General features: G+C 35.6%; 1 protein-coding gene across 1 annotated transcript; it reads right to left on the reverse strand.

Annotated features, from left to right (window-relative positions):
* Nucleotides 1-558: 558 nt before the first annotated feature.
* LOC114820654 (D-galacturonate reductase-like) lies at nt 559-2,782 on the reverse strand. Its single transcript, XM_029091765.2, has 4 exons — nt 2,407-2,782; nt 1,950-2,193; nt 1,211-1,390; nt 559-950 (listed from the first exon to the last, which is right to left on the reverse strand). The coding sequence occupies exons 1-4, from the start codon at nt 2,724-2,726 to the stop codon at nt 738-740; spliced, it is 957 nt and encodes a 318-aa protein (XP_028947598.1). The 5' UTR covers nt 2,727-2,782; the 3' UTR covers nt 559-737.
* Nucleotides 2,783-14,574: the final 11,792 nt, after the last annotated feature.

Raw genomic sequence — 14,574 nt, forward strand, 5'->3', positions numbered from 1 at the left:
GCATTACTAATTATAAAGTAATGCTACACTTACCATCTAATCGTACCATTATTTGTACTATCTCTTTAATAAAGGTAGGATCCACCAATGCATGTGGGTTCCATCACTATTAGAGAAATGATACAAATAAATGGTACGAGTAGTGTTAATTATGTAGTTTAATTTGCTAGTGAAATACATGTGTCAAGCGTGATGAGTGAGAAAAGTAAATAGAAAAGGTAGATGACATTCCTCTATTATATCTCAGATGATAATATTACTCTAAATTAGACTAAAAGGAGACAGAAAAGTTTTAGTCCAAAACGCAATAGGTAAAAGAGAAATATCATATTTATCATGACAATCGCGAACACAAAAATATACTCTCCGGTCTCCAGTACCTACATTTCTAGCATCCAACACAATGGAAAAGTTAATTAAAGATTATAAAACTAAGCCAATGAGCTTCACATATACACATCCAATCCAAACGAAGTCTGTACTCAAAAAGCAGAAAATTTATTATGCCTGTGTTCAAGACACGATATAAAATATATAAACAACGTGCAAACCCGACAAAATCCAAATTCTTACACAAAGATTGATAAGAGTAAAGCGTACATATATATATATGCCATAAGTTCCAAACAAGTGTGGAACTTGCGGAAACTTATGGAATTCTGAATAGCAAAAGAAAGAGAAAAACCCCAGTGAGGATGAAGTCATCAATGAAATGAACGTCCGAAATGATCGATTGATCATAATCCAGCATCAATCCGGAGCACAACATCATGCGGTCCCATAATTGAGGCGAAGGTGATTGTTTTGTGTTGAGGAAGACGACTAATCTTGTCTAATTCCTCCTCAGTCAAGGACCAACTGAAGATGTCAAGGTTCTGATTCATTCTTTCCTTGTTGGAACTCTTTGTTACCAAGCTCACCCCCTGCTGGTACACCCATCTCAACGCTATCTGCATATCATTAAAAAGAAGAAAAATTAATTAGTGCAATGCTAAGCTAGAAATATGTTTTGTGTGTGTGTGTGTGTGTGTAATAGACAAAAGTAGTAGTGCTAATTGTTAAAGTTTCAGAGACAGTCTGTTGGTCCACTACTAATTTGAAACGATATAATTTCCTAACTTAGTTACATGTGTACTGTGGAACCATTCATTATTAGGGAATTTAACTTGGTGAGATATAATGCTTCAACACTGATTAACTAGCTAGGCACCTGAGCAGTTGTTTTTCCTTTGGCTTTGGCCATGTCCTGGAGAACTTTTGAGCCTAAGACTTTGTTGTCTCCAAATCTAGACGGGGTTGACCCTAACGGAGAGTAGGCCGTCACATGAATGCCCTTCGCCTTACAGAACTCCCTCAGTTCCTTCAGCTGCCAAAGTGGGTTCATCTCCAACTGTATATTTTAACATACAAATGAATTAAGAAATAAAACATATAGCCTTATGCATGCATGCATAAAAAAATAACTGATCATAAAGTAGGAATGTAAGATCATCTCCAACTGAAGGGTCCAGAGGGTCAGATGGCCGAAAATAGCCCTAAAGCCGTCCAACGAGGGCTAGGCCAAAGGGCTCGTGGACCTCATGTGACAAAAAATGGCCAAAGGGCCAACCGGTTGGCCATCTTCAGCCAGCTAGTCCGCTAGCTAGCCCACATTTTTTTTTGTTCTTTTTCATTTGCCCAACTCACTTTTTTTTTTTTTAATTTCTAATTTTTTTCCTACACTATTTCTCACATATTTTTCACCATTTCATACTATCTTACTTTTATTTCAATTTTTCACATTCCATACTATAACCCTTTAGCCCTCGGTTGGAGACGGTTTTTTGTGACATGGCTAAAACAAGCCCTTTGGCCCTTGGTTGGAGATGATAAGAAATATGGTCATGCACTGTTCATTAAAATATTAATTTCTTGGAGGCTCAGATCGGTTGGAGATGATCTAAGTATACTTGGTTGAGGGCGGGAGGGATTTTGGCGATGGAAAGGAGGTCTTCAAGCATCTCGGAAGTGAAGTTACTGACGCCAATGCCCCTCGCAAGGCCCAGTCTCTTGCATTCTTCCATGCCTTCCCAAACTGACTTGATATCTAAGGGTAGCAGCACTCCCTTTTCTACTGGCATAGAGCTCACCACTTTCCCCAGTTTGAAGGGCCAATGTATTATGTACATGTCCACGTACTCCAATTGCAGATTCCTACATAATTCGTTCATGATTTAATAGGGTTAACTATTAGCAAAAAAAGTTAATTAGCTAGGGTTTCAACTTTCATTTAGAGGTTATTTGATAAATATTTCGTTTTCATTTTTCACTTTATTAGGAAATTTAAAAATAATAGCTATTTTTGTGAAATTTTAAAATTGAAAACTGAAATGTTATCAAACGAGCCCTTAATACTATCGGTCAAACCTTAAACTCATGTTGATGGCAGGCACTACAAGGTCTCTTTCAGCAAAGCTGGCAGAAAGCTTGGTGGTGATGAAGAGCTCACTCCTGGACTTGACAAGTCCAAGACGCAGTGCTTCAGCTATGGCTCCCCCCAGATCTCGCTCTGACCCATAAACAAAGGCGGTGTCGAAGTGGCGGTAGCCCGCTCTGATTGCTTCAAGAATTGCAGCTATGGCTGTTTCAGGGTCGACTTTAGGGTACGGTGAAGTCCCCATGCCGATCACTGGCATCGTCATGTCACAGGAGATCAACGTTACTTCAGGAACTATAATTGGCGTCATTCCTAATTAACGTACGTCGACCGAAAACTCAAATTATCTTCAAGAAATTAGATAGAAGTATATGGAATCAGAAGATATCCTGGTCTCCAGTTGTACCAATGTCTTGCGTTTATATAGGCATGCATCTGTGTAGACCATGTTATAAATCATTCATTTAATTACTGTTTATGGTTCGAATGTCATACGTGACGGCCGGCTGTGTTTAAAATAGTTTCATGTTTCCTTTTTTAAGGTTTTTGGCCTTCCAGAATATGTCTAATTAGTCGTATCTATCTGGCAAAAAGAAAATGTAAGGTAAAACACTAAACCAAATAAATGAAATATGAATTACGTTGCTATAGCCTAGCTTTTACATTTGTTTAGAATTTTCTTTTACAAATTTTATATGTTATTTTACATTTGACTAGATATAAGTTATTGCCTTGGACTGCGTCGACGATCAGGAAGGTGGCCATTTTTGTGTTCGAAATATACTTACTTTTTCGTGCACACTAAAATTAAGTATGTCATGCATGAAAAATCAGGTACGAGCTCGAGATCACCAAGGGAGATTGTTAATTACACACTTGAACAACTATAGTAATTTCCATTCTTATCTTATTTTTATTCATGACTTTTCTCATGTTAAATAAGTAAACATGTCCGATCATGGGAATCAATAATGACTCATTGTCAGCATAATGCATGTCATGACACACCATGCATTATGTCAACAATTCGTGAGGCTTGTTATGGCATGCCATGATGTGAGGATTAGCGTGTCTATTGGATGAGTAAATAGTGTGCCAGGTCATTACCTTACATGTGCAAATATAGAGTATCTTACAAGCCTTATTAGAATAGTATAAATAGCATGTTCTCCTCATATATTGTGGTTGTCGGTTGTATACAGAAAACAGCTAAGAGAAATACATTGAGAGCTTAATCATTTTCTTCTCTGTTCTTCTTCCATTTTTGCATTTTCTTGATTTTCATTGAATTCTTCCTTACTGTTAAGATGGTATCGAGAGCCATTCTTGCTCAAGTTTCTGCCATCTCCTCCAGTGTTGTACTGTGACAATCAATCTGCAATAGCCTTGAGTTTAAATCCAGTTCAACACTCTTGCATCAAACACTTGGAAACAAACTTCCACTTTGTTCATGAAAGAGTTCAAAAAGGGGATCTATTGGTGGAGTACTTATGCACTAAAGATCAGGTTGCAGATGTGCTAACCAAAGGACTACATGCCCAGATTTTCTTCGTCACTGTTTCAATCTTAAACTTGGATACCCAAGTTAAGATTGAGGGGGGGGTAGTTGATGAGTAAATATTGTGCTAGGTCATTACCTTACATGTGCAAATACAGAGTATCTTACAAGCCTTATTAGAATAGTATAACTAGCATGTTCTCCTCATATATTGTGGTTGTCGGTTGTATACAGGAAACAGCTAAGAGAAATACATTGAGAGCTTAATCATTTTCTTTTCTGTTCTTCTTTCATTTCTGCATTTCCTTGATTTTCATTGAATTCTTCCTTACTGTTAAGAGTGTCAAGACAAGTCATAGCTACGCTAACACTTGCATTGTGATACGCCAGCATTTTGCCAACACTTTGCCTACTATTTCAGAATAATTTAGATGTCGGCAATGCATGTCACGACATCCTAATCCATAACATTCCCATCGCATGCCAAGCACGCAAAACGTTGGCAAAATGCATGCCATGACATGTCATCGCATGCCAACATCGATGTTTTAGCGAGCCACGATAAGAGAGTTAGCAAGTCAAAGTGTTAAAAAAATGCATGGCATGACATACTAACCTTCGTATCGTGGCACGCCAAAACATCGTTGTTGGCCCTAACATCACAAGCATCGTAAATTATCGGTAGAATGCATGTCATGACACGCCATGCATTCTGTTGACGATTCGCAAAGCTTGCTATGGCATGCCACGATGAAAAGGTTAGCATGTCAAGATATGTCATACCCTACATTCTGGCAACATGCTTTTTTTTCTAACATTTTGCCTACTATTTCGGAATAATTTAAAATAAAAAATCTAGGGCAAAGAGTAGACCCCCGAATTTTATTTTTTTTATAGAAATTAGTACAAAATAGGACGCTAGTCATATATGAATGTATTCTTACCGTAAGGACACGTTCATTATGTGAGCTGAATATTTACATGTGTTCTTACCGGTAAGAACACATACAAGCGTTCTTACTGGTAAGAATCTTTGTAAATTTTAAGCTCAATCAATGAACATGTTCTTACTGGCAAGAACCCTTCATATATGATTGCCTACTATGTTGTAGTAATTTCCAAAAAAAAAAAAAAAAAAAATTTAAGGCTCTAGGGTAGTCTACTTTTTCCTAGATTTTTTTTGGGTGGGTTTTATCACAAATGGTCTCTGAAATTGAAAATCAATCAATGTAATCCCTGAAAATAAGTGTCGTAAATCAATGTGGTCATTCTGTTACAATTCTATTAAAATTTTTGTTAAGTGCTGATGTAGCACATAAATGAGTTTCATAAGTCATTTTTTCTCACAAATGGTCCTTGAAATTAATTTGCGACATAAAAATGGTCTCTAAAATTGACTTGCGACATCAAAATGGTCTCTAAAATTGAAAATCGATCAATGTAGTCCTGCAAGTAAATGTCCTAAATCAATGTAGCATTTCTGTCACAATTCTGTCAAAAATTTTGTTATGTGCTGATGTGACATATAAATGGATCACACAAGTCTAATTAAATTAAAAAATTACAAATAAGTGTAATAATTTAATAGTTGATAAAAAGTTGTGAACCCAAAAAACCAGTCATGCAATCACCTTATATCCCAGTCCACATTCCTCTACCTCATTCGTTGTCTATTCTCTAAAAAAGTCTCAATACACACCCATCTTTACACACTTCGACACCCTTTACCGAATTAAACATGGATCGAGATCACCTTTGGTGACCACTTGGCTGATTGGCAACGACTTCTAGGACATCACCGTTAACATTTCGCGATCAACATCCTCATAACCTTAATCTTGGTGAGCTTGTTCGGTGCTTCCCTGGTGGTCTAGTGACTCAAAGAATGGTTAGGTCTGCCTTGAGATAATGAGATTATAACCAAGGTGCGTCTATTGTTGGTTGAAAACTATTTCCAAACCCCCTCTTAGGCCTTGGTTAAGCCTTGTGCCTTTGAGAATTTATGGAAGGGATATTTATTCGGAGTAGGTCTTACTATAAGAAAGAAAATTCTATTGTGAAAAAAGGTATTTAGACAACTTTTTTAATTAATTATTAAACTCACATCAGCACATAACAAATTTTTTTACAGAATTGTACCGGAATGATCATATTGATTTGTGACACCTAATTTCAAAGACTACATTCATTGATTTTCAATTTTAGGGACAATCTTGATGGTGTAGGTCAATTTCAGGGACCATCTTGATGGTGTGAGTCAATTTCAGGGACCATTTGTGATAAAAACCTGTAAATCTTGTGGGGCCCATTTATGTGCCGCATCAACACTTAATGGAATTTTTAACATAATTGTGATGGAAAGATCACATTGATTTGTGACACCTATTTTCAGGGACTACATTGATTGATTTTCAATTTTAGGACCATCTTGATGGTAAGGGTAAATTTCAGGGACCATTTGTGATAAAAACCCTTTTTTTACATGCATTTTGGCAACACTTTGCCTACTATTTCGGAATAATTTAGAAGCGAGGTTAGTGTCGGGGCTAACATCAATGTTTTGGCATGTCAGGGTTAACGTGTCAAAGTTTTAGAAAAATGCATGACATGACAAGCTAACCCTCGCATCGAGGCACGCCAAAACATCGTCGTTGGCCCTGACATGACATGCATCGTGAATTGTCAGCATAATGCATGTCATGACACGCCATGCATTATGTCAACAATTTGCGAGGCTTGTTCTGGTGTGCCATGATGCAAGGGTTAGCATGTCAAGATAAGTCATGGCTACGCTAATGCTCTCATCATGGCACGCCAACATTTTGCCAACATTTTGCCAACACTTTGCCCACTATTCCGGAATAATTTAGATGTAGGCAATCACGGGCGGAGCCACCCACAAGGCTAAGGTGGGTTGTAGCCCAGGGAGGTTTTCTGTAAGTGTAGTGCTATCTACACATCCATTTTTATTTCTCACACATCCCTCTCAGTTTTCGGCTTTCGGATCGAATGAATTAATGAAGATCAATGGGAAAAAAATCAATAAGAGTGTGTGAATAACATTATCCTTTTTTAACTCATGTTTTAATGACTTATGTTAATGCATGTAGCCCATATAGCCCACTCAATTCCAATAATGGTTATTATTTTATGTATATTTAGTAAAGAATAGGTAATAAATAATACTTTTCATGCCAAAAGTAATAAATTAGTCCTATCTCCCTCCCTCGCTCTATCCTATTCGTTAAAGAAAAAAAATCACTTACCCTATGCGGTTTCGCATCTGTACTTCTTACTCAAGAAAAGAAAAAGAATTTTCTTTTAGTTCACAATTAAATCTCTATCTCTGCAATGCCTTTCTTTTCGTTCCAATTTTCCAATTAATGTAACCATTGGTACCTTCTTAATCTTTTTATTTACTTATTCTTGATTTATTTAGTAGGTTAATTATTTATAAGGTCCTTGAAGTTGTTGGTTAGGGTTATGATTGTGATAATTGTTTATATTATATTGTTCTTCTTTTATATTGATTATTATATAATTCTATATAAGAGAAAAATAAATATATGATTTTATGGTACTAATTTGAGCTAACCCACGCAAGAAAAAAAATCATGGCTCCGCCCTTGCAGCAATGCATGTCACGGCATCCTAATTCCATTACATTCCCATCGCATGCCAAGCACGCAAAATGTCAACAAATGTTTGCTATGACAAGTCCATAAATAATGTCTTAGAAGTTGAAATTTGAGACGGCGACCTACGATTTCTAGCAAAAACTTGAATACGTAAAACAAAACATTTCAGTTGAAGAACGTGTAACATGCAACCGTGGAATAAAGACAAACTAATGTTGATTCAGGCTGGATTAGCTGCTGATTATATGAAACGAAAACTAAAATTTCTCAATTCTTTTCCTTACCTTTTTTTTTATTTTTTTTACCAAAGCGGTATTAATTTGTCAGATAAAATTTCAAGTATAAAGAGAAAAAGTTGGAGGAAAAAACATATATCCAGAATAAGGTGTCTAATTAAACGAAGCAAACTACATATAAAAGCCTGGTCGTCAAACTGCATTCCGACCTTTTAATCCCCTCTGACGTTTTAGAATTGGATAATTACGTCAATAATTCATGGGAAGGACCCTTCATAAACACTTGATTAATTAAGGGTAGAGTTATTTACACAATTATTTCTCACATACTTTTCTTTCAAAATTGGACTCTCTATAAACTCGTTGTCACCTCATTTTTTTTGCACTATATTTTATAACCTTGTCACAAAAATTGACAATAAACTATATATGAGATGACAGAGAATCCATAGAGAATCACAAAGTCTCATTAGCATTTCTCTTCTAATTTTTCATCTCATATTGTAAGGTCGTCGAATAATAAGCCTTTCCTTCGTTCGTTAAGGTTCAAGAGTCAATAATAAACGTAACTAGGGAGAAATTCATCAACCATACATGGTGTTTTTTCAGGTGTGCAAGTAGAAATCTAACTTTGGATTTGGAACCCTTATTCCTATATGGGTAAATCGCCAAAATGGTTCCTAAGATTTGCATAACTCATCACTTTGGTCCCTGAGATTCCAAATCGATAAAAGTGGTCCCTAAAATTGTCCACCATTCATCATTTTGGTCATTCCGTTAAAAACTCCATTAAGTGTCCCGGAGCTCTTGGCCGGAAGTTTGGGCAATTTTCAAAGCTTCGTAACTCAATCGTTTCTTAACCAAATTCGACCCATATATATCAAAATGAAGATAGTAAAGTGTAGAATAAGATTATACCTATTTCGAAGCCCAATGGTTGCCGGAGATGGCCGGAAAATAGCCTCAAAGTTGACTGGTCTGAGCGAAAACTGGAAAACTCGCCGGAAACTAGGTAAACTTTAAACATTCATAACTTCTTCAATACTCAACGAAATCAAGTGATTCAAAAACAAAAATCATACTTATCGATGAGACAAAGAGAATGGTACCTTTTTTACTGTAGATCTCCATGGTTTGGCTGGAAAACGACTCGAAAGTGGCTAACTTGAGATCAAGACAGCCACTTTAGAGCCATTGTCAGGCCAAACTACGGCGAGTTAGCCATAAAACAAGGTACCATTCTCTTCGTCTCGTCGATAAGTATGATTTTTGTTTTTGAATCACTTGATTTCGTTGAGTATTGAAGAAGTCATGAACTTTTAAAGTTTACCCAGTTTCCGGCGAGTTTTCCAGTTTTCAATCGGACCAGTCAACTTTGAGACTATTTTCAGGCCATCTCCGGCAACCATTGGGCTTCGAAATAAGTATAATCTTATTCTACACTTTCCTATCTTCATTTTGATATATTATGGGTCGAATTTGGTTAAGAAATGATTGAGTTACGAAGCTTTGAAAATTGCCCAAACTTTCGGCTAAGAGCTCCGGGACATTTAACGGAGTTTTAAACGGAATGACCAAAATGATGGATAGTGGACAATCTCAGGGACCACTTTATCGATTTGGAATCTCAGGAACCAAAGTGATGAGTTATGCAAATCTCAGAGACCATTTTGACGATTTAACCTTCCTATATTGTGGGGTATTTTGCTGTCACAAAGGTGCATCGTATATATGTACATGTTCACATTTGGCCCAATAATTTAGTGCAAATATAAATAATGCTTCTTCTGTTTTCATAAAAATAATCAACAAAAATATTGTAAATTATACATCAAACTAGCGTGGGAAAACAAAATTCCAACTTCGTTCTTGACTATAAAAACTTGTAAACAACGCGTCACCAAATGGAATGATGTGGTGATATCTTTCATATATTCAAACAGAGATCACATTCCAAATGTCATTTTCCTTCAAATGTAAGGTAATATTATTTTGTGCCCTATAATTTATTGCAAATATAAACCATGCTTCTTCTGTTTACATAAACACAATCTAGAAGATTATTGTTAATTATACATCAAATTCGCGTGGGAAATTTTTTTGACAACTCCGGTTTTGACTATAAAAACTTGCAAATAACTTGTTTATTAAATCAAAATGATATGGTGGTGTCTTTCATATATTCAAATAGAGATCACCGTCTGAATGCCATTTTCAAAAAGTAAAATAAAAACATTTCTACTTTTGTGAGTGGTGTTGCCTCTTTTCTCCCAAAGCCCATTATAAAAACGTAACAGTTGCTCAATAGATGGGCCTGAGACAGGTGAGAAGCCCAAGCACATATCGGCCACAAGCCTAAAAGAAGACCAGCGCTCGACACGTGTTGCCGAGAGGCCTCGGTCCGACTGTCCGACTGTCCGAGACCGAGCTTCCCACCGCCTCAAAGATTTATCGACCATTACCTCCTGACCATAATCTAAATTATCGATATTATCCTGATATTTTTATTGAAATTTTCTTATTTTTGGACTACTGATATTTTCAATATCATCGATATTTTAGACCTTGATAGAAACTCTATGTGGTACTAAGTCACACATGTATCTTACCATGCAATGTATAAAGTGTAAAATATTGTACTAATTCATTATATATAAATGATTATGGTGTGTTTAAACTTCTTTCATTAATTACTATATATTTTTTACAGTCACAATGTTTGCCAGCTCGCTATATAATCAACTTAAATAAGTTAAATCTATTATGCAATGCATTTCCTTCCAATTTTTTGTGATAAATTAATAGATAATTGACTAAATAAACATCCTAGAAAGTTTCAATAAAAATTTTCAAGTTTTTCTTACAATTTCCGTGGTTTTTATTCAATTTTTATCAATATCGATAATATCATGATATTTCCATCGAAGTTTCTGTGTTTTAAAACTACCGATATTTCCGATATCATCGATATTTTAGATCATGCTCATGATGCAATTACCGGAAAATTAGGCCCTGTAGGCCCAGGTGTCGAAAGAAGAGAATAGATTACAAGCAGATAAAGGGCTGAGATCGCGAGAAGGCAGAAAGGGTGACATCAGTAGACGGGCATTTGTCAGCAAACAGACAGGCCACTATGTAATGGAGGAGGGAAATCTGGAAGAGGGGCTGAAGAGGCAGCTGAAGGAGAGAAATTAAGGGATTCCGTAGGTCATCTCTTGTCCAAACCCCGACACTCAAATATGTCAATGTTTTCTTCATCCTCTCGTTGTTAAAGCTCTTCACTACCACGCTCACCCTTTCTCGTATGCCCACCTCAGACAAACCTTCATACATGCAGGCAGACACAGCATCGGAAACTTACAAGCCTTCAATTAATATTTCCTGATTCATATCGTATCTAGTTAAACATAGAATTTCTATTTTATAAAAAATAAAATAAAAATACAATGTGCGGTTAGATCAAATAGCTAAGTACGTTTGTAGCTAGGCTTTTTAAGGTACGTACCAGGGCTAGGGTTTTTCCTTTGGTTCTCATTGTCCCCCAAGGTGCTCCAGTTCCCCCCAATGGAGAGTAGCTGTGATAACTATACCCTTGCTCTCGCAAAACTCCATTAGCTTCTTCTGCCGCCACACCGGGTTCATTTCCACCTAATTATTAATTGAAATTAACCTGATTAATCATTGATTTAATCGTTACTAATCTTGCCTCAACAATCATACATAGGAGTTTTTGGTAATTACTTGGTTAACTACAGGGGGAATTTCAGCTGTGGAAAGCAAGATTTCGAGCTTCTTGCATGAGAAGTTGCTGACTCCTATGAACTTTGTGAGGCCAAGCTTCTGACATTCCTCCATGACTTCCCATATTGACTTAAAATCCATGGGTAGAAGGTCCTCTTCCTCTTGGTTAAAGGGATGTTCACTTCCCGGCTTCAAACTTACCGGAAAATGAATCAGATACAGATCAAGGTACTCCAACCCTAGATTCCTGCATGCATAAATGGATACAAACTATTGAAATGGGCACCATACGTATGCATGTGAATCTATGCTTTTAACTTGTAACCATACATAGGTGCGTGATGTGATGTCCTTTTCGTTTGGTTTTTACCAATCACATTATATATCTGCATTCTGCATGGCACTGGCCACTATCTCTCTCTTTTTTTTATCTCCAAAACCCCATAAATAGAATTAAACAAAGGAATTTTCTGTTGTGCTCCAGAGTATCAAATACTTAATTAGGGCTTTCTAACCGTTAGATGTTTGCACAAAAATACAAAAACTAAAATTTAATCGTTAAAAATACAAAAACGATTAATGATGACTTTCTAACTGCCCAAGTTGCACCCCTATTGCTTCCCATATGATACCTAACTTCAAATTCTCCACCACGTAGGTTAAATAAATTAGTTTAGAACATTGTTTGTATAAAAAAAAATTTACTATTATTCACAACGTTGTGAGAAAATAGCTATCCAATTAAAAACAATCAAGTCACTTAGTACTACGATCTAATGATATTTTTCTTCACTAGTAATTGAGAAGTCTTTTTTTAGTATAGATAATATTGTTTGTTAAAAAAAATAATCAAATATAATTTCTAGCTATTGGTTTTTCAAATTATTAGTTTTTTTTTTTTTTTAGTCCGTAATATTGGGTTTGCTTCCATAAATTCAAGTCCAATCGCAGTTTGTAGCACACCAAATTTAAGCCCGATGTGAAGATCCATTACCATTATTTCCTACTGGATTAATTTACCTCTGATACTGTTATAATCTGAGAGAATTACTGTTAATTATCTCGTGCACAATGATTTCTCTCCTGTAGCATTCGTGAGGCTGCAGGCATACAGTTTAAACTCTAATATAGTTCGAATTAAACCACAAATACACCTTTAATTATTTATCGACATGCTTTGGAATCTATCGATATGATTTGTCCGTTTTGAATGGACTTATTATTTAGGATTTCAACAGGTAAGCTTGTCCATAACATATGATTACAAAATGCCCTACCAAGATCTTCATGCTGATCAAATCCCACTAGTTACATATTTCATCTGTTTTCAACCAAAAACCTCATTTTTAATTACCTAGAACTCCCTATTAAAAAAATCACAAGTTATAAATTTACAAGGATTGTATTTAGGTGAATTTTGAAAGGGAATGGATTTTCGATAAAGGAATGCTAGCAACTTTTTTATTTTCGACTATTTTTTGCTCTTCTTCTCATTCTTTAATGTTGAATGGTAATTCAAACCGTCTATTTGTTAGGTCATTCTTTAAGATTATTTCTACAAAAGTTAACTAAACTGGTAGCATTAGTCTTCTAACACTTATCCAATAAATAAACGAACTATGTTTCTCATTAAACAATAGACTTTTGCCATAAAACCGAAATTGTTTGGTGGAATGATAAAACTACATATATTTTAGATTTTTTTTTTTTTTTTTTTTTTTGCAAATTAATCTTCAAAAAATGTCCTAAAAATTAAACTGTTTCATTTATCGAATAGCGTTTTAAAATGAAAATGAAGGTGTGAAAATCAAGAACTATACTGAAAATATGAGCGAAGTAGTATTGGGGTGTGACTTTTGATGCGAAAGGGTTTGTACAAATGTAGAAATAAGGGTAAGACCAATCTGTTGATGGCACACCAAAGGGTCCCTGACTCAGATATCACTTCCGACTAATTGTATTTTTACATCATCCAAATGATTGGTGGTGACCCCAAGAACTACCACATCCCTTCAATTTTGTCGCTCCAATTTCAATTTCAATTTCCTCTTTCTTTATGTGAATATTTGCCAAGAAAATATTAGGATTAGAAAAAAAAAATTGAAAAAAAAAGGAGAGGAAATCCTATGCAAATGATGAAGACGATTCCTTTGGCGTGCAAGTCTTTGTTGGGGTAAAAGGTGTTTTTAAGTTTCATGGCTTTTGATGGGATGGGGAATTTATCATTTCATGGACCGTCAAATATTGCCTAAACTTGAGAGGCTTAAACTAGTATGATTTATCGAGTGTACATTTTGGTTTTGTTTTATTTTATAGTTGATAGAAGTATACGATTCATTGTATATTGAAAATGCGTTAATCACAATAAAATGAACTAAGAATTACAATAAGGCATCGAGCTGACAAAAATTAATGATTTGAACATATAACAAGTTACTGTTAAACAGAATATAGATTCGTTTTTGTCTCAAAAGTGGTCAGGCTCCATCCACTACAACTGTAAAAAGGTTTAAAGGGAAGGGTTTTTCTCCTCAAAGTTGACCAAGCTGTGAAGATTTTTTCTCTTCAGGCTCTGATCCAGAAGTTGTTCTACAGTTTATGACGGCCTTTCCACTTGCCTAATTGCCCTCGTTGCTCAGAGCACACTGAGAACGACAACGGAAGTGATTTTTCACATTATTTTTTCTCTCATCACACATCGATTTCTATTTATTTTTTACGATCAGATCAAATAAATTAAAATAATAAATAATACAGTGGTGTTTAGAAGAAGAAAAATAATGAGTGAAAATCATTTCCTTATTTATACCGAGCGGGAAAGGAGCAAAATCGATTAATGTTGAAAACGAACAAAAGTTTTATATAAAAAGGGCAAATTGGGGCACTAATTATAAATTCAATAATTACAGATTCTAAGACCTTTATTATGGTCAAAATGCAATCCTCCAATATCATTAGTTGTTTCTGTATATTTTGAAGTGAGTGGATTTCGTATATTTTGAAGTGAGTGGATTTCGATGCTTCCCAGTTCTCTCATTGGCTCTA

The sequence above is a fragment of the Malus domestica genome, chromosome 13 (assembly GCF_042453785.1).
Source record: "Malus domestica chromosome 13, GDT2T_hap1".
NCBI lineage: Eukaryota > Viridiplantae > Streptophyta > Magnoliopsida > Rosales > Rosaceae > Malus > Malus domestica.